The sequence below is a fragment of the Bombina bombina genome, chromosome 3, assembly GCF_027579735.1.
Source record: "Bombina bombina isolate aBomBom1 chromosome 3, aBomBom1.pri, whole genome shotgun sequence".
Taxonomy (NCBI): Eukaryota; Metazoa; Chordata; class Amphibia; order Anura; family Bombinatoridae; genus Bombina; species Bombina bombina.
In genome coordinates this window covers 389,375,504-389,398,903 of record NC_069501.1, presented here as the reverse complement: position 1 = coordinate 389,398,903, position 23,400 = coordinate 389,375,504, and the positions used below count along the sequence as shown (strand labels likewise).

The 23,400-nt window shown below is 35.5% G+C and overlaps 1 protein-coding gene across 1 annotated transcript; it reads right to left on the bottom strand.

Annotated features, from left to right (window-relative positions):
- Positions 1 to 3,228: 3,228 nt before the first annotated feature.
- LOC128653331 (bombinins BLP-7/H-BO-like) lies at positions 3,229 to 5,430 on the bottom strand. Its single transcript, XM_053706550.1, has 2 exons — positions 5,371 to 5,430; positions 3,229 to 3,745 (listed from the first exon to the last, which is right to left on the bottom strand). The coding sequence occupies exons 1-2, from the start codon at positions 5,427 to 5,429 to the stop codon at positions 3,379 to 3,381; spliced, it is 426 nt and encodes a 141-aa protein (XP_053562525.1). The 5' UTR covers position 5,430; the 3' UTR covers positions 3,229 to 3,378.
- Positions 5,431 to 23,400: the final 17,970 nt, after the last annotated feature.

Genomic DNA, 23,400 nt, shown 5'->3' with positions numbered 1-23,400 from the left:
ATAAATAAAAAATCTAACAAAAACTACCAATAGCAGTTAAAAACGAATTTTGTAGGGTATTGCCCTAAAAGTTAACAGCTCTTTTGCCCAGAAAAAAACAAGTACCCCCTAACATTACAACCCCCACCCACCCAACCCCCCAAGATAAATAACACTAACTAAAAAAAAACCCGAAAAGGGGATTTGTATGGACATTACCCTTCAAAGGGCAATCAGATCTTTTTAAGCCCATAAAAATAAAAAAAGCCCTAATCTTAAAAAAAAAAACACTCCATCCAAAAAACAAAACAAAAAACTAACACTAACCCCAAAATCAGTACTTACCATTGCTGAAGTCCGGTGATCCCTCTTCTTCCCAGCTGCAAAAGGTCTTCATCCAGGCGGCTCCATCTTCCTCCAGTGCAGGACCACATGGGTGTGGTGAATCATACATTGGCGTTTTATGCTTGTCAATGATGCCACAGTGAGGTGGAGGACTTTTGTATCTAGCTGGTGTTTCTGTTACACAGACTGTTACAAGTTACACTCTGAAGCCATTCTGCTACCACAGAATTAATACATTGTTCAAATTGGTCGATACAGACCAATCCCCAGAGTGACTTTACACTGATATGTATATTTTAATATTTTAACATTATTTTAATAAATTGCTTGTGTATTTTACAAGTGTTCCGGAATCCACTTAATAGCTAACTCGGTGGCTGATACTGAGCATGTGTAACATAAACAGTTGTATTTTAGCTCCAGAGTATTAGACTATTTTATACTGCACTTATACTTGTGTTTACATTATCCCACTACCTACCTCTCTCTTTGAGCTTTTTATGTTGGAAAAAAACTTCAGTTACAAATTGTAGAGACAGCTGTACCTGACAGCATTGTGAATTCTAGACTGCTTAAGACATGAGTTTTGTTAGCTCTAAAGAGTGTACATCAATTATATATTGAAGAATTGGAAATATCATGCAACGGACTTGTATACCGCTATTCACATATCCTTTTAATCACATTTATTTTTCTGTTATTACTGGGTGTGATTTTTGTGCTGTTATCATTTAAAAACAGCTCCAGCACAGGGGTTTGAAAATGACTCATTAGGAAGTGGTAAATATACACTGAAATTTCTCCTTTTTATTACCCCTATCCCTCTTAAATAAAGTATAACCCTCTAAGTCAGTGTTTCCCCCCAGTTCTCAGGACTCTTACTCAGGCCAGATATTCATTATATCTTAACTAGAGCACAGGTGAAACAATCAGCTCACCCTGATTATTTCACCTGTGCTCTGATTAAGATACTCCAGCCCTCCTGTAGGCTTGCTAAAATAGCACAGTCTCACTGCTGGTGGCAGGGTACATCTCTGGTTGTTAAGGGGTTAATCATACTTTTACATTTTATTATTCCATTATCTTCATTAAGAGTTGTGAGCTGTTATTCTAAATAATATTTTTACCCAGTAAGTTAGGGATGTGCAGATGATGAGTTTATGAAAACAAGGAGGTGGTGAGCAAAACATTTTTTGGAAACACTAGACTAGAGGGCTTAGGACATGAGCTATACATAGCCACCTGTTATCTGGACTTTTTCCAGAAAGCTGTATGTGTTCTATGATTCCTCTAGTACCTTTTTGGTGAAACAGGTGGCATAAGGTTGGGGAACAGGTAAGGAGAAGAGGCCAGACACTATAGAGTTAATTATGGCACAGTCACTGCTGAGTGTCTTACAAGATTATTCCAGTTCTACCTATAAGGAATGCCATGAAGTGTTTACATCAGCATTATTAAAGGGACAGTATACACCAATTTTAATATAACTGCACTGACTAGACACTACTATAAACAAGAATATGCACAAATGCTGTATCTAAAAATCCAGTATAAAACCTTTTAAAAACTTACTTAGAAGCTCCCAGTTTAGCATTGTTGATGAGGTTTGGCTGGAACACACAGTGAAAGGGGCTGGGAACACAAGAAGAGCAGACAGCCCCCCCTTCCCTCTACATAAAAAGACAGATTACATAAATAGGAGCCAGCACAAGTCTGTAAACACATGTATACATCTGACACTGTGGGACTTGGTTAGGAGTCTTAAAATCAGCACAATAAGCAAAACCTATACATTTTTACAAAAACACTACCAGATGGGATATTTAAATGGATCATTCACCTACAAAACATTTATGATATCATTTTATATTTGTTAATTCTTGTGTTCTGGGAAGACCACAGTGTAAATAAGTAAGTATTAGTAACACAGCATAAAGCTTCTATCCTATTTTACCCACTCTTCTCATTCTAGCTTCAATTAGATCATATGTACATAACTGCAATTAGATGCTTGTATATGCACTGGGCGGCCTTATGGCGTATTTATCACCTAAATCACCAATAGTAACGTCTCTCTATACCTCTGGCTATAAGTTGGTCGTTAGTTTTCAGGACAAGTGCTAGAGCGAGGTGCTATCCTTGTTATAGGATAACACAGGGTGAGTAAACCTCATATTACATGTTGCATGTTCCTTGACCTCATTATTATTATTATAATTATTATTAAATTAGAGGCTGGCTTTATACTTTAATACCCGGTGTACAGTGGGTGGGGCTAGTATGATGGCCAGGTTAGGAAAAAAACATTCTGGAGAGACAGTCATTGTTGAAAGGAGTTTCTTAATTACACTTGAAAAGCTGTTTGTTGACAGAAAGTTCCCTTATCATAAGAATCTGATCCACTAATTTTATGTATGCCTGAGCTGTTTCTGTGTAACTGAAGCTTATTCAATATGCTCATTTTCTTATGATAGTGGAAAGATAATAAGACTGTAAAATAAGAAATTAAATTGATACAATAACTGCATAAAAGCATAAGCATAAGTCTTGCTTATTTTTGTTTGATTATTTTGGCTTATCCAATAAAAAAATTAAATACAATATTTTATATAATTTAAATATAATGTTTATATAATTGTGTTCAAGATTTTTTTTTAATGTGCATAAGAAAATAGTGTGAATGAATAATTTGTTTCTTATTGTTTAATTAACGGTTATTCCAGGTATCAAATACAACGTTGGGGTCAAACACAAAAATATTATATAATTATTATCTACAAATATTTCCATAGACTTTAATTTTAACTTTTGTAGAAAAATTATTCGATAAACTTTACTACATAAATGTGATCAAAAACCAGGATCAGTCACCATTTTAATGATAATTATAAATGAAAAAACAAGTTTTGCTCATATGATTTTTATTTAATAGCAGAGTAGAGAACATGCAGTTTGTTTAAATAGCTTTTTGTGTGTTTTATTTATGCTTTATTATGTTATCTGATTAGCATCATTTTACAAACATAAATGAAAGCAAAATTTTACTGGCTATAATTATCCAAGTAAACTTCCAAGTGCACTACCAACCAAACCTAATATTGGCCCTATAATGCGTTTCTCTTTTTCAGTATAAAGATTTGCAATCTCCTCTTGATTGAAGCCTCTGGTTTCCTTTTCAGAAGCTTCCTCTGGATAATCCAAGGAATCTAGATCACGCATTACAGCTTCCAGTCTTTTCATCATTTCATGATCTTCAGCTGTTCTCTTCTCAATCGCAAAATGCCCAGCCAATCCTTTAACCAAGCCTTTTAAAGCTGATTTACCAACACTTAGGAGGGCTCCTCCTATACCTCTGATTTCCCTCAGTGATTCTTCTTCTAAAACATCCCTCTGACTCAGAGACTGTTCATCATTCTTTACACTAAAAATAAATAAATCCGATTGGTAAACAAATTTTATGACTTTAACATTTTAAGATTAAACTACTTATTGTTTTTTTGTAAATATATTTTATTTTCTGAAAGCACAGGTCATCATAATTAGGACAGGTGGTCACATCTGGCACTCTGAGGGCATTTGCTTGGTCTGTAGTACCACTGAGCAAATAGCAGACATCAGTAATTGCTTATCAAAAAAGCAGTTCAGTTCTTTAAATTGGGTATTTAGGCGTGCGTATTTGTACCAAATTAGTTTAAGTTTATAACAACTAATTCTCTCTCTCATTATTACTATTTTTTATGTGTGCGGGTTAGCTTACTTTTACAAATTGAAAGTAAAAAGTTAGCGCATGAGAGAAACCTAATATGCACTAACCAACTGCACTAAACCCGAATGTAGTTATGAATATTTTACTTCCAATGTTTTACATATAGAAGAAAGGGTTCTTTTTATTCTTAAATATTTATTAATATATATCTAATTATTTTTTCATAAAATATCTATCATCTATCTATGTGTATCTATATATCTATATCTGTCTATCTATCTATATATAAGTATATACAATTAGATATATACAGATAGACATATGATTATATATTTAAAAATACAAAGTACATTGTCTACTCTTTGAAGAACATTGGAATGTAAAATGTTTACAGTAAATAAAAGTAAAGCACATTGTAAAATATCAAAATTGATTAAAAATTATTTTTAAAGTTTTAAGGCATGGGAGAGAAATGGGCTCCAATGCTATATGTATACAAATGTATTTATGTGATTATATGTCTATATATGTCTGTAAATACATATTTACACGTATAAATACTAAAGTACATATGTTAACACATGTATAAATATAAATATATATAGAAAGGCCAAAGAGAGCACTCGTAGTAATCTTTATATTACGGCGAGTGCTCTCTTTGGCCTTTCTATACAGATTTAGTGAATGCACCCCAGAGGAGAGGAATTTGGGTATAACGAATGCTGGACTTTTGCACTTCTATAAATATATATATATTTATTTATTGATATAAGTGTTATTATCTTTATGTTAAAGTCCTTTGCATGCCTTTTTTTCTAACGCCTTATAACCTTTTAATTATTTTTATTTCATAGGGTTATGAGTGTGTATAAATGTAATTTTTATGTGTTTTGGGCACATTTTAGACAAGGATAACTTAATTCTGTAAATTCAATTCATAAAACAATTTATATCAAACTTCTGGTTTAAAATAAGATGAGAACAGTTTTGTAATGTGCTGTTTTATGTTTTAAAATATGGAAATAAAATGTATCTTTCAGTTTAACACCCTTGTTCAAATTACCTTTATTTCTTCTTCCTTTTAATATCTTACACAATTGTCTGTGCTCTCATATAATGTAATGTGTATATGTACTAAAGGGAAAATGGAAGCAGAAAGCATTTTACTGCAACCAATATTTTTTGAAAGCTTTATGTCACAAAATTATTACCACAGATGGAAATATGACCATTGCATTTTTAAAAACTCTTTAGAATATTTAGTAATTTCTCTGAAATAAAATATTCAAATCTAAAAAACATGAGTTTTGATAGTTCTATCCTTGTTTATTTATATTTACCTTCGCGCATATGTAGATGCTATTAAAAAAGACACTGCAACTATGTACTTAAAATTCATCTTTACCTGTTAAAAGTAAAGACAAAAAGAACAATTAGGACCACATCAAATTGTTACCAAATATATTGATTTAAATCTTATTAAAGAAACATTAAAACAAAGATACATTACAGTAAAATTTAAACTATCATGATTCAGATAGAGTATATGCAATTCTAAACAGCTTTCCATTTTACTGCTTTTGCTTTGTTCACTTGTTATCTATTGTTGAAAAGCATGTCTAAGTATGCTCAGGACTGGAGCTAGCTGCTGAAATATGGCTGTTGTCATTGGCTTACCGATGTGTTCAACTAGTTCCCAGTAGTGCATTGTTAATCCTTCAATAAAGGATACCAATAAAATAAAGCAACATTTATATTAGAAGTAAATTGCAAAGATGTTTAAAAATGCATGCACATGAAATTAGGGGTTTCATGTCCCTTTAAATAAATAGCGTAAGGTTTTTTTTTTTGATTACTTACAACCAGACAGAACAGAGACATTAAAAATGAAATAATAATATGCTTAACTATGTGTAGATTATACAATTCCATAGAACATGTCAGTATTAATTTATAGATATAGATATTGTTCTGTCATGTACAACTACAAGATTACTAATATACCTTATTGCTAATTATTTTCATGATTACACCACAAAGCCTTATAATGTTTAGTATTCAGTGTAATGTTATAAATAAGCATGTGATTAATTTAATTGTTATTAATATTGTGTTGTTTCTTTACTCTGGTGCCATAAAAAAGTGAGTTACCAGTATTAAAAATCTATACTAAATGTAAAATAAAGGTCACTCTCATAAGAAGTATAAATAAAATTGTTGCAATCATATAAGTATAAGATATCACATTTGCTTACCAGGATCTCAGGATATTGTTATAGGTTATCAGATATCTTGATGTGATAATCTCTTAGGTGTGAGGGATTTACACCTTATATACAGTATCTGTGTCTAATTAGTAATATATATTCAAATTATCCTGAAGACGTTTTCTAATAATTTTGTAAATTAATATTTGTGTTAAATGATTTCAGCAAAGTCATTAATTTTATAAAAGCAAATAATAGCATCACCTTAATTAAAGCCAAATATTACAGTTTCATATTTTAATTATATAACATGATGTAGTAACTGACTATGATTTGTTTTATATATTTGTATTGCAAAGAGTGTATGATTAGTTAACTTGTGTTTGTTCATATGTGTTTTAGTATGTGTCTTTAACTGTGTGTGTATGAAAGCAGAAAACCCGATCTATAGATAGACTGACAGATAGATAGATAATTAGAAAGATAGATGAAAGATAAATAGTTTAGATAAATGATCATTGCATTAATCAACATTAGTAGAACAAAGTCCTTTACATTACAATCGGACATATAAAGAATAAAATATTGATTTATAAGTGTTTTAAAAATAATTTCTTGAATATGATTCTTGTTATAATACATACTTCCTAATATCAATCTTTTTATTTGTCATTCTTTTGCCATCAATTAAATATTAAACAGTCCTTCTAATCATGGAGATTCTCTACATAGAATATATATATACACACCGAAAATGACATAACATATTAGGGATCTGAATCAATTATTGTGTTAATGCATTAGGTAAATTGAAATTTGAATCAGTTGGTAGTGGTTTTAGAGATTAGATAAGCAGTAGTGGTTAGTGTTAAGTGGAACTTCTAATGCAAAATGACATACTCAAATTTGTAAGAACATGTTACTGACAATATATTACTTTGGTCTAGATTACAAGTGGGGTGTAAAAAATATCACTATTGATAACACTTCACAATTTAAATCAATAGTGCTTCTATTTTGTTATCCTTTTACAAATTGAAATGAAAAGATTATTGCTCAAGCAGAAGCCTGAGGTACGCTGATATCTGTAGGTCAAATAGTACGGCTGTGATATGTCCCTTTCTCCATAAACTTCTATGGGGCATAATACATAAGTAGGGTGACCATATTGCTGTTTTAAAAAGGACCACATATAAAAAATATATATTTCAGGGCTGTTTAAAGATATGTTTTGAATAACTTTTCATTATAAGAACCCTTACATATGTATTTTTCATATGTGTCCCTTTTTAAAGTGGCAATATGGCCACCAAATACATAAAATCTAGATGGAAATAAACCACCTCCTACAGGGAAGCTATTCCCTTAATTGGAGGGGAAAATTCTAAAGAGGCTATATTCAAAGAAAAAGAGAGTAGGAGAAAAAAAGAGAGTTGGAGAAAAAAAAGAGGTTAAATAATGAAAGATAAAAGAAAGAAAGCTAGATAGGTAAGAAGGCTTGGGAGAAATTTTATATATATATATATAATAAGACACTTTTTGGTATTGGAAACTGTTAGTCTCATTATAGAAAGCAATGTCAGTCCAGATGGGTATTTAACCCATTGGGGATCAAGGTACTCAGTTCGTAAGTCCACCTTACCTCTTGTAGCAGGAATATTTTTCCCCTATCACCACCTCTGGTCAGAGGAGGGACAAGATCTATTATGGTATATCTTAGGTCCTTTACTGAACGTCCCTGTTTTCCATGGAAAGACCACCGCTGACTTCTGAACCAGAATGGCCAACCATAGGTCCTCAATCAGGACAGCCATAGACATGGGACATACGGACCAGGCAGTGGCACAGCATTTTCTACAACAGGGACTTTCAGTAAAAATAATAAAATACTCCTGCAACGAGAGGTAAGGTGGACCTCTCTCTATATTTCTCATTCCCTCTGTCTCTCTCTCTTTCTCTCTCTCTCTCTCTCTCTTTTTCTCTCTCTTTTCTCTCTCTCTCTCTCTCTCTCTCTCTCTCTCTTTTTCTCTCTCTTTTCTCTCTCTCTTTTTCTCCCTCTCTCTTTTCTCTCTTTCTCTCTCTTTCTCACTCTCTCTCTTTCACTCTCTTTCTCTCTCTCTCTCTCTCTCTCTCTCTCTATCTCTATCTCTTGTTCTTTTTCTCTTTCTTATTCTTTTCTCTTTCTCTCTCTTTCTTTTTCTCTCTCTTTCACTCTCTCTCTTTCTCGCTCTCTCTCTTTCTCTATGTCTCGCTTCACACACATAATCCTCTCACAAGAGCATTTCTTTCTCTTACACACTCCTCTCACACACAAGCAAATTTCTCTCTCACACACACTCCTCTCACACACAAACACACTTCTCTTTCTTACATACTCCTCTCACACACAAGCACACTTCTCACACACACACATACAAACACCTCTCAATCTCTCTTTCTTTCGCTTTCTCTCTCTCCCTTCTCTCACACACACTCCTCTCACACACACACACTTCTTTCACACACACACTCCTCTCACACACTAACACACTTTTATGTGTACAACTACTGAATAAAGACTGGAGAAAGCTTCCAAAGGGACTCAGTTGCTTAAAATTGACTCAGCCAAGTTTTTAGCCTATTATCTGTTCTATAGATGCAATGATTATGTTCTACTACAGAACATAACCATCACATGTACAAACTGCTGAATTTCCAACATTTTTAGAACATTTATGTCATGTGTGAGAAATAAAAAAAAACACCTCATCAGTAGCTTTTACGTTGAATTTCAGTACATTTTACTTGTTTTTTTTTTATAATTTTCCCATTAGCACACAGATACACATGCACAAATAAACATACAGATGAACGTATACAGATGCACATTAGTGATGTTCAATCATTTTGTTGCAAATGCATATTTATAATAAAAACGTATATTTTTTTGTTTTAGTTAAACAAATATCTGAATTAATGCACCAACAAAATGTAAAAAAATGAAAAAATACTGTAAAATACAGCTAAAAATTTTGCTATTTTGACTTTCTCCCAGGGAGGCTTGTGTTAATACTTTTATGCAATTTGTGTGAGCTTTTGTTTGTTCCTCACCCCTAAGCTTCTATGCTGTCAGAGGCTTTTAAAAAGTGGATTATCAGATTTGCATCAACAATCATGTTAGGAAAAGCATTCTTGCAATTGTAACTTAATTGAATCAGTGCTTAACCACCTTAAGGGATTACAGGAGGGCAATATTAAATAATCCTAATACTACGAAAAAAATAAAAAAAATAACTGCAAAAAAATAATAAACACTAAAATTACAAAAATAAATGAAATTATCAAAAATAATAAAAGTGACACCAAATCTAATAGCCCTATAAAAATAAAAAAGCCCCCCCTCAACATAAAAACACCCCCTAACCTAACAATAAACTACCAATAGCCTTTAAAAGGGCCTTTTGTAGGGCATTGCCATAAGTTAGCTCTTTTACCTCCAAAAAATTACAAAGTCCCCCCAAGAGTAAAACTCCTCACCCAATCAACCCCGCCCCACAAGAAAACAACCTAAGTCTAAAAAAAAACCTAAGCTACCCATTGACCTTAAAGGGGCATGTGTATGGACATTGCCCTTAAAAGGGCATTCAGCTCTTTTACTGCCAATCCCAAATCTTAAAAAAAATCACCCCCAAAAAAAGAAAAAAAACTAGCACTAACCCCAGAAAATCTACTCACAGTTCATGAAGTCCGGACATCCATCTTCATGGACCTGTGGAGGCGTGAAGCATCTTTGCGGATGGCGCGGACATCCAGCATGGAGGATCCTCTTCATATGGTCAACGCCATACACTGAAGCTTGAATGCAAGGTACCCCATTAAATATGGGATACCTTGCATTCCTATTGGCTGGCATTTTGAAATCAGCCAATAGGATGATAGCTACTGAAATCCTTTTGGTTGATTTGAACAGCCAATAGGATTTCAGTAGCGATTTGGGGGGCCATGGTTTAGGGGTTAATAGGTTTAATTTAGTATTTGCGATGTGGGGGGTTGGTGGTTTAGGGGTTAATATGTTAATTATAGTAGTTGTGATGTGGGGGCTGGCTGTTTACGGGTTACTAGATTTATTAAGTTTATTTGTGATGTGGGAGGGTGGTGGTTTAGGGGTTAATAGGTAGTTTATGGGTGTTAATGCACTTTGTAACATTTTAGTTATGAGTTTTGTGAAACATTTATGTTTAGCAAAATACATAACTACTGGGGCTCAATTTATTAATGTGCAAGAAGACATGTTACGATATAGTGTATCATGTCCGCTGCACATCGATAAATGCTGACAGCATACGCTGCCGGCATTTATCATTGTACCAGCAGTTCTTTTGAACTGCTGGTTCAATGCTGCCCCCTGCAGATATGCGGCCGTTAGCAGGGGGTGTCAATCAACCCGATCATATTAGATCGGGTTGATTTCTGTCCACCACCTCAGAGCAGGCGGACAGGTTATGGAGCAGTGGTCTTCATAACTTTTGTTTCCTAAAGGCTCGCCGAAAACAAGGGGCATCAAGCTCCCTATGGAGCTTGATAAATTGACCCCTTAGTCTCAGATTGCGGTATGGATCACGGCGATATAGGCCATAACGCAAGCATTTTAGCCGGACCGCGCAACTTGTAATACGGCGCTATGGAGATCCCGCAATCAAAAGTCATTTTTTGAGTGCAGAATGGAGATTTGCATTACAGGCTAAAATGCTTGAGTTATAGCTATACCGCCGCGACTTATGCGCAATGGGCACATTTTCAGCACCATAATGCAAAACTTGTAATTAAGCAGAGAGTTTGTGCTATATCTGAATATGTTTGTGATTGGTTGGGTTCCAGGCGTCCAAAGGTATAGTAAAATATCTATGCTTTATTCAGGCATAGTGTAGGTTAAAAACCTGTATCTGGGAAAATACAAAAACACAGCCATGTTTCGGCCAGTTGGGCCTTAATCATAGACATATCCCTCCTTCTTAGAGGGTGTGTATTTATAGGGAAAACCCCTGCCCCCTTTAAAAGAATTTACTTAATTAACCATTACACTACCAGTAAAGTATTTCTAACGGCTAGATTTAGAGTTTTGTCGGTAACGACCCGAAAAGCTAACGCCGGCTTTTTTCTGGCTGCACCATAAAAATAACTCTGGTATTGAGAGTCAACATAAAGGCTGCGTTAGGCTCCAAAAAAGGAGCGTAGAGCATATTTAACGCAGCTTCAACTCTCGATGCCAGAGTTGCTTACGCAAGCGGCCAGCCTCAAAAACGTGCTCGTGCACGATTCCCCCATAGGAAACAATGGGGCAGTTTCAGCTGAAAAAAAACCTAACACCTGCAAAAAAGCCGCGTTCAGCTCCTAACGCAGCCCCATTGTTTGCTATGCGTAAACACTTCCTACATCTGCACCTAACACCCTAACATGTACCCCGAGTCTAAACACCCCTAACCTTACACTTATTAACCCCTATTCTGCCGCCCCCGCTATCGCTGACCCCTGCATATTATTTTTAACCCCTAATCTGCCGCTCCGTAAACCATCGCTACTTACATTATCCCTATGTACCCCTAATCTGCTGTCCCTAACACCGCCGACCCCTATATTATATTTATTAACCCCTAATCTGCCCCCCACAACGTCGCCTCCACCTGCCTACACTTATTAACCCCTAATCTGCCGAGCGGACCGCACCGCTATTCTAATAAATGTATTAACCCCTAAAGCTAAGTCTAACCCTAACACTAACACCCCCCTAAATTAAATATAATTTTAATCTAACGAAATTAATTAAATTAATCTTATCTTATAAATTATTCCTATTTAAAACTAAATACTTACCTGTAAAATAAACCCTAATATAGCTACAATATAAATTATAATTACATTGTAGCTATTTTAGGATTAATATTTATTTTACAGGCAACTGTGTAATTATTTTAACCAGGTACACTAGCTATTAAATAGTTAAGAACTATTTAATAGTTACCTAGTTAAAATAATTACAAAATTACCTGTAAAATAAATCCTAACCTAAGTTACAATTAAACCTAACACTATACTATCATTAAATTAATTAAATAAAATACCTACAATTACCTACAATTAAACCTAACACTACACTATCAATACATTACTTAAATACAATATGTACAAATAACTACAATGAAATAAACTAACTAAAGTACAAAAAAATAAAAAAGAACTAAGGTACAAAAAATAAAAAAATATTTACAAACATAAGAAAAATATTACAACAATTTTAAACTAATTACACCTACTCTAAGCCCCCTAATAAAATAACAAAGACCCCCAAAATAACAAAATGCCCTACCCTTTTCTAAATTACTAAAGTTCAAAGCTCTTTTACCTTACCAGCCCTGAACAGGGCCCTTTGCGGGGCATGCCCCAAGAAGTTCAGCTCTTTTGCCTGTAAAAAAAACATACAATACCCCCCCCCAACATTACAACCCACCACCCACATACCCCTAATCTAACTCAAACCCCCCTTAAATAAACCTAACACTAAGCCCCTGAAGATCTTCCTACCTTGTCTTCACCCTGCCAGGTTCACCGATCCGTCCTGAAGAGCTCCTCCGATGTCCTGATCCAAGCCCAAGCGGGGGGCTGAAGATGTCCATGATCCGGTAGAAGTCTTCATCCAAGTGGGGCAGAAGAGGTCTTCCATCCGATTGAAGTCTTCATCCAAGCGGGGCAGAAGAGGTCTTCCATCCGATTGAAGTCTTCATCCAGGCGGCATCTTCTATCGACATCCATCTGGAGCGGAGCGGCAGCATCCTGAAGACCTCCGACGCGGAACATCCATCCTGGCCGACGACTGAACAACGAATGACGGTTCCTTTAAATGACGTCATCCAAGATGGCGTCCCTCGAATTCCGATTGGCTGATAGGATTCTATCAGCCAATCGGAATTAAGGTAGGAATATTCTGATTGGCCGATGGAATCAGCCAATCAGAATCAAGTTCAATCCGATTGGCTGATCCAATCAGCCAATCAGATTGAGCTCGCATTCTATTGGCTGTTCCGATCAGCCAATAGAATGCGAGCTCAATCTGATTGGCTGATTGGATCAGCCAATCGGATTGAACTTGATTCTGATTGGCTGATTCCATCAGCCAATCAGAATATTCCTACCTTAATTCTGATTGGCTGATAGAATCCTATCAGCCAATCGGAATTCGAGGGACGCCATCTTGGATGACGTCATTTAAAGGAACCGTCATTCGTCGTTCAGTCGTCGGCCAGGATGGATGTTCCGCGTCGGAGGTCTTCAGGATGCTGCTGCTCCGCTCCAGATGGATGTCGATAGAAGATGCCGTCTGGATGAAGACTTCAATCGGATGGAAGACCTCTTCTGCCCCGCTTGGATGAAGACTTCAATCGGATGGAAGACCTCTTCTGCCCCGCTTGGATGAAGACTTCTACCGGATCATGGACATCTTCAGCCCCCCGCTTGGGCTTGGATCAGGACATCGGAGGAGCTCTTCAGGACGGATCGATGAACCTGGCAGGGTGAAGACAAGGTAGGAAGATCTTCAGGGGCTTAGTGTTAGGTTTATTTAAGGGGGGTTTGGGTTAGATTAGGGGTATGTGGGCGGTGGGTTGTAATGTTGGGGGGGGGGTATTGTATGTTTTTTTTTACAGGAAAAAGAGCTGAACTTTTTGGGGCATGCCCCGCAAAGGGCCCTGTTCAGGGCTGGTAAGGTAAAAGAGCTTTGAACTTTAGTAATTTAGAATAGGGTAGGGCATTTTTTATTTTGGGGGTCTTTGTTATTTTATTAGGGGGCTTAGAGTAGGTGTAATTAGTTTAAAATTGTTGTAATATTTTTCTTATGTTTGTAAATATTTTTTTATTTTTTGTAACTTAGTTCTTTTTTATTTTTTGTACTTTAGTTAGTTTATTTCATTGTAGTTATTTGTACTTATTGTATTTAATTAATTTATTGATAGTGTAGTGTTAGGTTTAATTGTAGGTAATTGTAGGTATTTTATTTAATTAATTTAATGATAGTATAGTGTTAGGTTTAATTGTAACTTAGGTTAGGATTTATTTTACAGGTAATTTTGTAATTATTTTAACTAGGTAACTATTAAATAGTTCTTAACTATTTAATAGCTATTGTACCTGGTTAAAATAATTACAAAGTTGCCTGTAAAATAAATATTAATCCTAAAATAGCTACAATGTAATTATAATTTATATTGTAGCTATATTAGGATTTATTTTACAGGTAAGTATTTAGCTTTAAATAGGAATAATTTATTTAATAAGAGTTAATTAATTTCGTTAGATTAAAATTATATTTAACTTAGGGGGGTGTTAGTGTTAGGGTTAGACTTAGCTTTAGGGGTTAATACATTTATTAGAATAGCGGTGAGCTCTGGTCGGCAGATTAGGGGTTAATGTTTGAAGTTAGGTGTCGGCGATGTTAGGGAGGGCAGATTAGGGGTTAATACTATTTATTATAGGGTTAGTGAGGCGGATTAGGGGTTAATAACTGTATTATAATAGCGGTGCGGTCCGCTCGGCAGATTAGGGGTTAATAAGTGTAGGCAGGTGGAGGCGACGTTGAGGGCGGCAGATTACGGGTTAATAAATATAATATAGGGGTCGGCGGTGTTAGGGGCAGCAGATTAGGGGTACATAGCTATAATGTAGGTGGCGGCGCTTTGCGGTCGGCAGATTAGGGGTTAATTATTGTAGGTAGCTGGCGGCGACATTGTGGGGGGCAGGTTAGGGGTTAACAAATATAATACAGGGGTCGGCGGTGTTAGGGGCAGCAGATTAGGGGTACATAGGGATAACTTAGCTGGCGGCGCTTTGGGGTCGGCAGATTAGGGGTTAAAAAAAAAAATCGAGTGGCGGCGATGTGTGGGGACCTCGGTTTAGGGGTACATAGGTAGTTTATGGGTGTTAGTGTACTTTAGAGTACAGTAGTTAAGAGCTTTATGAACCGGCGTTAGCCCAAAAAGCTCTTAACTACTGACTTTTTTTCCTGCGGCTGGAGTTTTGTCGTTAGAATTCTAACGCTCACTTCAGACATGACTCTAAATACCGGAGTTAGAAAGATCCCATTGAAAAGATAGGATACGCAATTGACGTAAGGGGATCTGCGGTATGGAAAAGTCGTGGCTGAAAAGTGAGCGTTAGACCCTTTTTTGAGTGACTCCAAATACCGGAGTTAGCCTAAAACCAGCGTTAGGAGCCTCTAACGCTGGTTTTCACGGCTAACGCCAAACTCCAAATCTAGACCTAAGTGACTTGTAATATACTATACGTCTATACACATGTATCAAAATCAATCTGCAGATCCACCCAACAAATGACAGCTACCTGAGTGCAAAAATGTCCTTGAATAGTACCACAGAACAATGCACTCTCAGGCTTTTCTCAAAGTGAAAACAGCAAAGGTTTATTGAATATGTTCGGGGAGATTCATCAGAATTATGTTGAAGGGGATGTAATCTCCCAAAAAATGTTCAATAAACCTTTGCTGCTTTCACTTTGAGAAAAGCCTGAGAGTGCATTCTTCTGTGGTACTATATATATATATGTGTGTGTGTGTGCATTAGAGCCTTTTGCCATAAAGCAGTATTTATGCAAAATTCATATTTAATAAAGATTTTAACTAAGTGCTTACTATAAATATTAAATTTGCTAATAAGAATATGCTTTGTTTTTTCACAGCGGATGTTTCTTTTCAACTTTTTTTTCTCTATTGACTTCTATGGGGAATGTGAATATGTGATCGTGTTTGCGAAATAGAGGGGTGTTAGTTTTTTTTTTCTCTTTTTTTTCCCTCCATTGATTTCTATGGTGGAATCACTGTCATACCGCCACCTCTCACTCTTTCATTCTGCCCCTTCTGCTCCTCCGGCTGTTCACATAGCTGCATCTGGTTGTTGTGCGTCACGTGGCGGTAACATCATAACTGCACACCATGATTTCTGCTCATTTCTATGTGCACCTTTGCCTCCACCTGGGTGCAAGCCTGCATCTATTTATGGTTAACTCCTTCAGTCTGTAAGTGCCCTAGTATAGGGTTAACTCTGTGCTCTCCTGGGTGCTATTTTTTGTTGTTTACTATTGTGATTTATTGGACTGCCTGTTATTTACTGAACCCTGTATTTCCTATTGACCATTCTTCTGCTTAACCCTTTTGCTACTCAGAAAAATATCACTGCCTACTTGTTACTGAACCTTGCATTTTTTTGTTTCACAGGGGCATAGAACTGTTTGCTAACTTCTGTACCTTCTTGAATCTGTGATCAAGTCATCTCTGGGACTTCCAGATGCAAGGGCCGATGTTACACGCCCTTATCGCTGCACAATCAGCCAGCTTAATGCTGCAGTGAGGTAACTCAAAGTTGCCCAGTAAGATTAAGGCATTCTGTTTATCGACTTAAACACACCGGTGGTATCTGTATATGCAATCGTGTTCTGCACAATATATATTTATACTTTGCATACAATTCTTTTTTTACTTTAAACTTATATGGATTGTTAAAATCATTGAAGATGGCCAGGTCACAGGACACTTTAGGTGTGTAAAGTTAACCCAAATATATATATATATATATATATATATATATATATATATATATATATATATATATATGTCAGTTTTATACTCTGTATTATCAATACCTCATACTGCATTGAGGTTACTAAATGTGAGCAGAACCTTTGCTAGACCTAAGTGTTTTTAATATTTTATAATAAACAGACAGTATTGCACTATTTGTATTTTGTTTCTGCTCTCTTCTATGACCATTAACTACATTGAGCGTGAATTCTACCATACCTCAGGAAGCAGTGACGTGTGTTTATCCAGGTGCCACTGAAGTCTCTCCCTACATCATGCAGCACTTACCTCATGAGATTGAGGTAAATAATTGTAAATAGGAACACCATAGACTCACCCCAATGTTTTTTTTAGGACATTCTGTACATAACAACACAGATATAATACTAGCAATTTTTTGTCTCAAACTATGGGGCACATTTATCATTGCGTCAACTATGTTGCATTTGCCTGCGTCAACACGCTTGCCAGACATCAGCAGACATCGCTGCCGTGAACCTACATACGACACCCTTATTTATAAAAAAATATTTTCGAAACACGCACGACGCGATGAGCATCAAACTGAGCATTGGACTTTTGATAAATAAGAGTAATTAATGTCACAAATATCCTTATTTATCTAATTCTTTACCTTGCATGTCTATCGAATGAAGACATTTTAGTCTTCTTATTGCAACTTTTTTCAAACCATTGTACATATCTCTGTTAATATATTCATTGATATATATATATATATATATATATACACACATACATACATACATATATATATATATATATATATATATATATATACATATGTTTAAAATATATATAGATTTATATATATATATATATATATATATATATATATATATATAAATATATAACACAAACTAATAAGAGAGACTTAAGAGGATATCTGTATCCTCTTAAACAGAAAGGGAATTCAGCACTTTTTTAAATTTCGAAACAGAATTGTTTATTTCATAATCTCCAAATTTAAGGAATCTCTGTCTGACACACTAATAAAATAAACTAAATACATCTATACAAAGCATATACAAGTACAATGTAACAAGTAGCTGTAATTCTTAGCTACAAATTAACGACAAACATAGGTGGTGCACAGAGGACATGTATTAAACTATATTGCCTGTGAAGTGTAATTAGTACCAAGCTGTACTGCTGCAAATGCAAAGAAGTTAGATCAAAGTCCAGAGTAATCTTCCCGGTTTGCGACCGCGGCTTTCGTCGCACTCAAGGTCTTACCGGACTGGAAGTTAGTCCTTAACTGAGGGTACTGTATTAATGCCTGTTCTTGATATGCTTACGTGATCATATGTGGAGCTGCCTACATTTTATTCTTATATTAATATATATATATATATATATATATTTAATATATATATTTTTATTTTGAAATATAAAGAAGAAAAGATGTGGACAGCCGGCACAAACTTCTGTTAAAAAGTCCAAAATTTATTCAACAATATTAAAGGAAAGGCTGCCACATGCAGCTAACTTCAGAAGCAGTGAAAGGAAAAGTCTTAGTCTGACATGTTTCGGCCAGTGGCCTGAATCATAGACATAATTAAAACAATGTGTACTGTTTAAAATAAATACCTTGTGCTCTGTTTTTATTGGTTAACCACTGATTTAATGGCAAAAAACTGGGATGTGCTAAATAAACCGGTTTAACTCATTACTCTTCTATGCATGATGAGATTGAAATGTACTTAATCTAAAATAAAATGAAATAACAGAACATATGAAGCTATAAGGCTTAAGAAGGCAATAATATTAAGCAATGAATGCTAAAGGTAAATTTAAACCATTACTAGCATAAGTATAAATAAATATATATGTAAATGCTAAAATATTTTTTTGCTTGACCTTTATATGTATGGTCATAAACATGACACAATACTTCTATATGTTTTACGGATATAAGGTAACCATTTCAATTTCTAAGGTTATTATATTATTCATAACCCTTATTCTCAGGAGCTATTTTATGTAAACAGATTAAATGGGTCCCTGAATAAGTAACCAGCAAAGTATCACTAGGCAAACAACAAGCTGACAATTGGCAAATACAAAGTGGAAATACACATTACCTAATGTAGTGCTTAAATGTAAATGTAATATACCATGTTACAACGTATTTGATACTATAAAATGAATATTACTGGTATTCCAGCTAGCTACTGTCAAATGTGTATGTAGTTGAATCTCTCTGTACCTAAGTATTGCCTCAATACCCTTTGTCTGTACAAACTCAGACTACAATTGACAATAGTATATCAAAGGAATATTTCATGCAATGGACTTAACCGATTTCTAATCTTATACTTGTGGGCATATTACAAGTATTTAAACTGTTAAAAATCCACAGATTATTCCCAAAAATGTATAATATCATAAATGGAATTGTAACCATTAGGGATCCTGGTGGCCAAAGAAAAAATCCAAAAGGCCTTCTGTTTGAACAATAATTTATTCAGGTCTCCCCCTCTTTTTCATTTCTTAAGTCTTTCAATAACCTTCCATTTGAATGTCAGATTGGAACTATCATGTTCATGTATGAAATGTTTCGCACATTCTAACCTAGCATCAGATCTCTTAATGTCCGATAAATGCTGTTGTATCCTCCTCTTGCCTCCCTAGAGGTACAACCAATGTACTGTTTTTTAGTGCATGTGCACCATGCCATGTAAATTACGAATTTTGACCTGCAGTTTACAAAGCTTTCAATCTGATATTCTTTATTGGTCACTTCTGACCTAAATATGTCTCCTTTTTGTATGAAACTGCAGGGAATGCACGGGCCATAGCAACACCTAAACATTCTTTTTGATGTAAGCCAAGCACTATTTGCCAAATTTTGTGGCAAATCGCTAGGTGACAGAATGTTTCCTAACGTCACCCCTTTCCTTTATGAGAACCTACAGCCTTTGCTTAGTGTTTCTGGCAGTCCCTCATCTGCAGTTAACATAGGCATATGTTTTTTAATAATTTTACAAACTTCTTGATAGTCAGAAGAATATTGAGTCACAAAAGTCACTTTCTCCGTGTTGCTAGTAATCCTAGGTGAAACAACTTTGGTGGTGTCCTTCAGCAATATCTTTCTATCTGACATGTCCACCTGTTTTTTCACTTTCTTGACAGTATGTTTGTTATACCCTCTCTCATAAAGTTGTCTAGTGAGATCCTCACTATGTGTCTTATACTCTCTCTCGTTAGAACAATTTCTTTTTATTCTTACAAATTGACCTTTCGCTAAAGATTTTTGAACGCTAGCTGGATGATTGTTTTTACCAAGTAAGAGGGTACTCCCCGAAATTGGTTTCCTATAGATTGAGGTTTCAATTTTACCTGTTATTTTGTTAGATAAAAGTTTCAAATCAAGATAACAAACTGAGGATGCGTTCCACTCAAAGGTAAATTTAATACCCCAAATATTCTGATTCAGAGAACTTACTAACACCTAGATTTTGAGTTTTGCGTTAGAGGCTGTGCGGTGCTAATGAGCAATTTATGCTCACCGCTCACTTACAGACAGCACTGGTATTACGGGTTTTTACAAACCACACAAGAAGTGAGCGTTGAGCAAAATTTTGCTCATTACCGCACTCCAATACCAGCGCTGCTTATGTTAGCGGTGAGCTGGTGTAACATGCTTGTACACGATTTCCCCAAAGGAATCAACAGGGAGTAACGTGCTCGTGCACGATTTCACCATAGGAATCAACAGGGAGTTTGTTGTAAAATAGTAGTATCTCTCTAACATCAGGGCTCCCTTCACCTTCTCTCTCCACTCAGCTATTGTAGGAATCTTGAGACAACACATGTGCAAAGTCCGTGTGTGTAGTTAGGCAAATGGATATACATATGTCCAACGTATTCTGTGTAGTCAGATAAAAGAGGTATAACACAATGCTCAGTATACACAGCAGAGAAGGGGAGGAATAAAGGGACAGCGGTATCAAAACCAGTCCTGACTCACCACTCCAAGGAAGGCTATTACGGCATTTCTTCGCACGGTAAGTGGGTTTACAGCCACCATCCACTTCTCACAATCAGAGGACGTACCGCTCACCTCTATGGTGTAAGTATCCGCTCCGTGGCAATACACCTTTCCGCGAGGTCTGAGCGTTCTCTCCTCCTCGGCGTCTCCGGCCAGCATGTACCTTCTCAGCACTTCCGGGTGACGTCAGACGCTGTCCCTTCCAACTCGCTTGCGTAGAGCTCCAAATGCTGTGTATGCAACCTCTATCGACCGGACAAAACTCCAAAGCTGGGAATAATCTTGTTCCTTCACAGGATAGGAGGGCTCCTCTCCCTCCCAAAATAGTAGAAAAAACGATCCAAAGAACAAAAAAGTATATATTTAAAAAGTCAATTCTTTATTATAAAATTAAAATGAATGGGCATCAAAAATAGGGGTTGAGGAAGAAAAGAGCAGGTCTTACGCGTTTCGGCAAGGTTCAGCCGTACTCATAGACCATACATGCTCACAGGTGATACAGACTTATATATCCTACATAGATTACCCATTGGTTAAAAAATCACACGCCTCCTAAACACCCTTTTAGAAGGGATAATCACACAAAAGGTATATACATATAAATAATAGGTGTTTTAAGCACCTATACTCAATGGCTTTGTATATGATAATTGAAATTGAAATAAAATAAATAAAGAAAAATAACTGATTCAATATAAATATGTACAAATATATATACAACAAAAGGAAAACAAAACAAAGCAAAACAAAATGTACAGACCAAAAATAGGACGAAAAACCTATTGGTATAAATACTATCAGATGATCATATTAATGGAGGGCAGATGTATATATTGAATATATTAAAGCTGATGTATTTCAATTTATAATAAATTATCTGAATAAATATAAAAGCATATGCATAATCATTATTACTTAATATACATAGATATGAATATAGATAACTGAATATACAATTCATTTAATATAATTACCAAATATATTTAGAAAATTGATTAAGTGGTATACATATAGATCAATTCTCCCAAAAATTAATAAGGTCATTCTCTGAGTTGAAGCCATCAGGTTTTAATGTGCACAGTTTGTGGATCCAATAGACCTCCTGGCGTGCCAAGGTGGACCATTTATCACCACCTCTAGGATTATTCTTTATGATTTCTATGGCATTCCATGTAAAACTGCACACATTTCCATGATGAATATCTATAAAATGACTCGCTAGATCAGAGCAATGATTTTCATTTCTAATGTATCCCAAATGTTCACGGATACGAGTACGAATATAACGGGAGGTCATACCCACGTACTGGATTTTATGTTCCGTGCAACAGATGAGATACACTATGAATGAGGAAGAGCAATTGATACATCCCCTAGTATCGAACATTTGGTTAGTGACATAGGAACTAAAAGAACTACCTATCTTAACATGTTCACAGGCTTTGCAATTCTTTCCACATTTATATGTTCCATTATGTCTTAGCCAAGAACTTTGACTATCAGGTTTACGTAACTGGCTAGGTGAGATCAAATTACCCAATGTAAGGCCCCTTCTATATGTAAACCTACATCCTCCTTTGACCACATCCTTAAGAACGTCATCTCCATATAACATAGGTAAATATTTTTTGACTATGTTACAAATTTGATAGTATTGATTAGAATACCTTGTAATAAAATTAGGTTTATTATCAAATTGGGTCTTTCTATCACTGGATTTACCAACTACTGAGAGTAAACTGCTTCTATCACATAGTGTTGCATATTCATGAGCCTGTTTGATAACTTTCTTACAATAACCCCGTTTACGGAGTCTAGTGCCTAGATTATTACACTCAGAGTTGAATACTTGTTCATTAGAGCAAATTCTTCTATTTCTCAGGAACTGTCCCTTCGCTATACCCTGAAACACATGTCTTGGATGAGAGCTGGAAGAATGTAGGATTGAATTTCCAGCTATTGGTTTACGAAACAATTGAGTTTCAATTTTATCAGAATTCCCATCAATCACCAACTCCACATCCAAGAAATGTATTTTATGTTTTTGCCATTCATAGGTAAACTTAATCTCAGGGATACAAGAATTAAGATAATCAACAAATTTCTGAGCCTCAGAAGGATTGAATTTAGTAAGAAAAATAAGATCATCTATAAATCTTTTGTAGCAAACAACTCCCCCAGATGAGTCGACATTAGGTCCAAAGAGGTATTTATACTCAAACCAGCCCATAAATAAATTGGCATATGAGGGGGCGAATTTCGCCCCCATGGCTGTACCTCTCAATTGGACGTAATACGATCCCTCAAACTGGAAGTAGTTGCGCTCCAAAAGAAAACGGATAGATCTAATAATAAAGTCTTTGGTTTCATTTGAATAATTAGTAAGCCGATTAAGAAAAAAGGCCACAGCTTCCAGGCCCAGGGTATGTGGTATAGAGGTGTATAAAGCCACCACATCCACTGTTAACCAACTCATATCTTCCACCACCTGCACATTCTCAACAATATTTAACAAGTGTGTAGTATCTCTCAA

Bases quoted from the DNA above. Each gene is read 5' to 3' on its own strand.
- LOC128653331 (XM_053706550.1), bottom strand. From the start codon at position 5,429: ATGAATTTTAAGTACATAGTTGCAGTGTCTTTTTTAATAGCATCTACA. The intron at 3,746-5,370 runs GTAAATATAAAT...ATTTATTTTTAG, and splicing joins GCATCTACATATGCGCGAAG to TGTAAAGAATGATGAACAGT.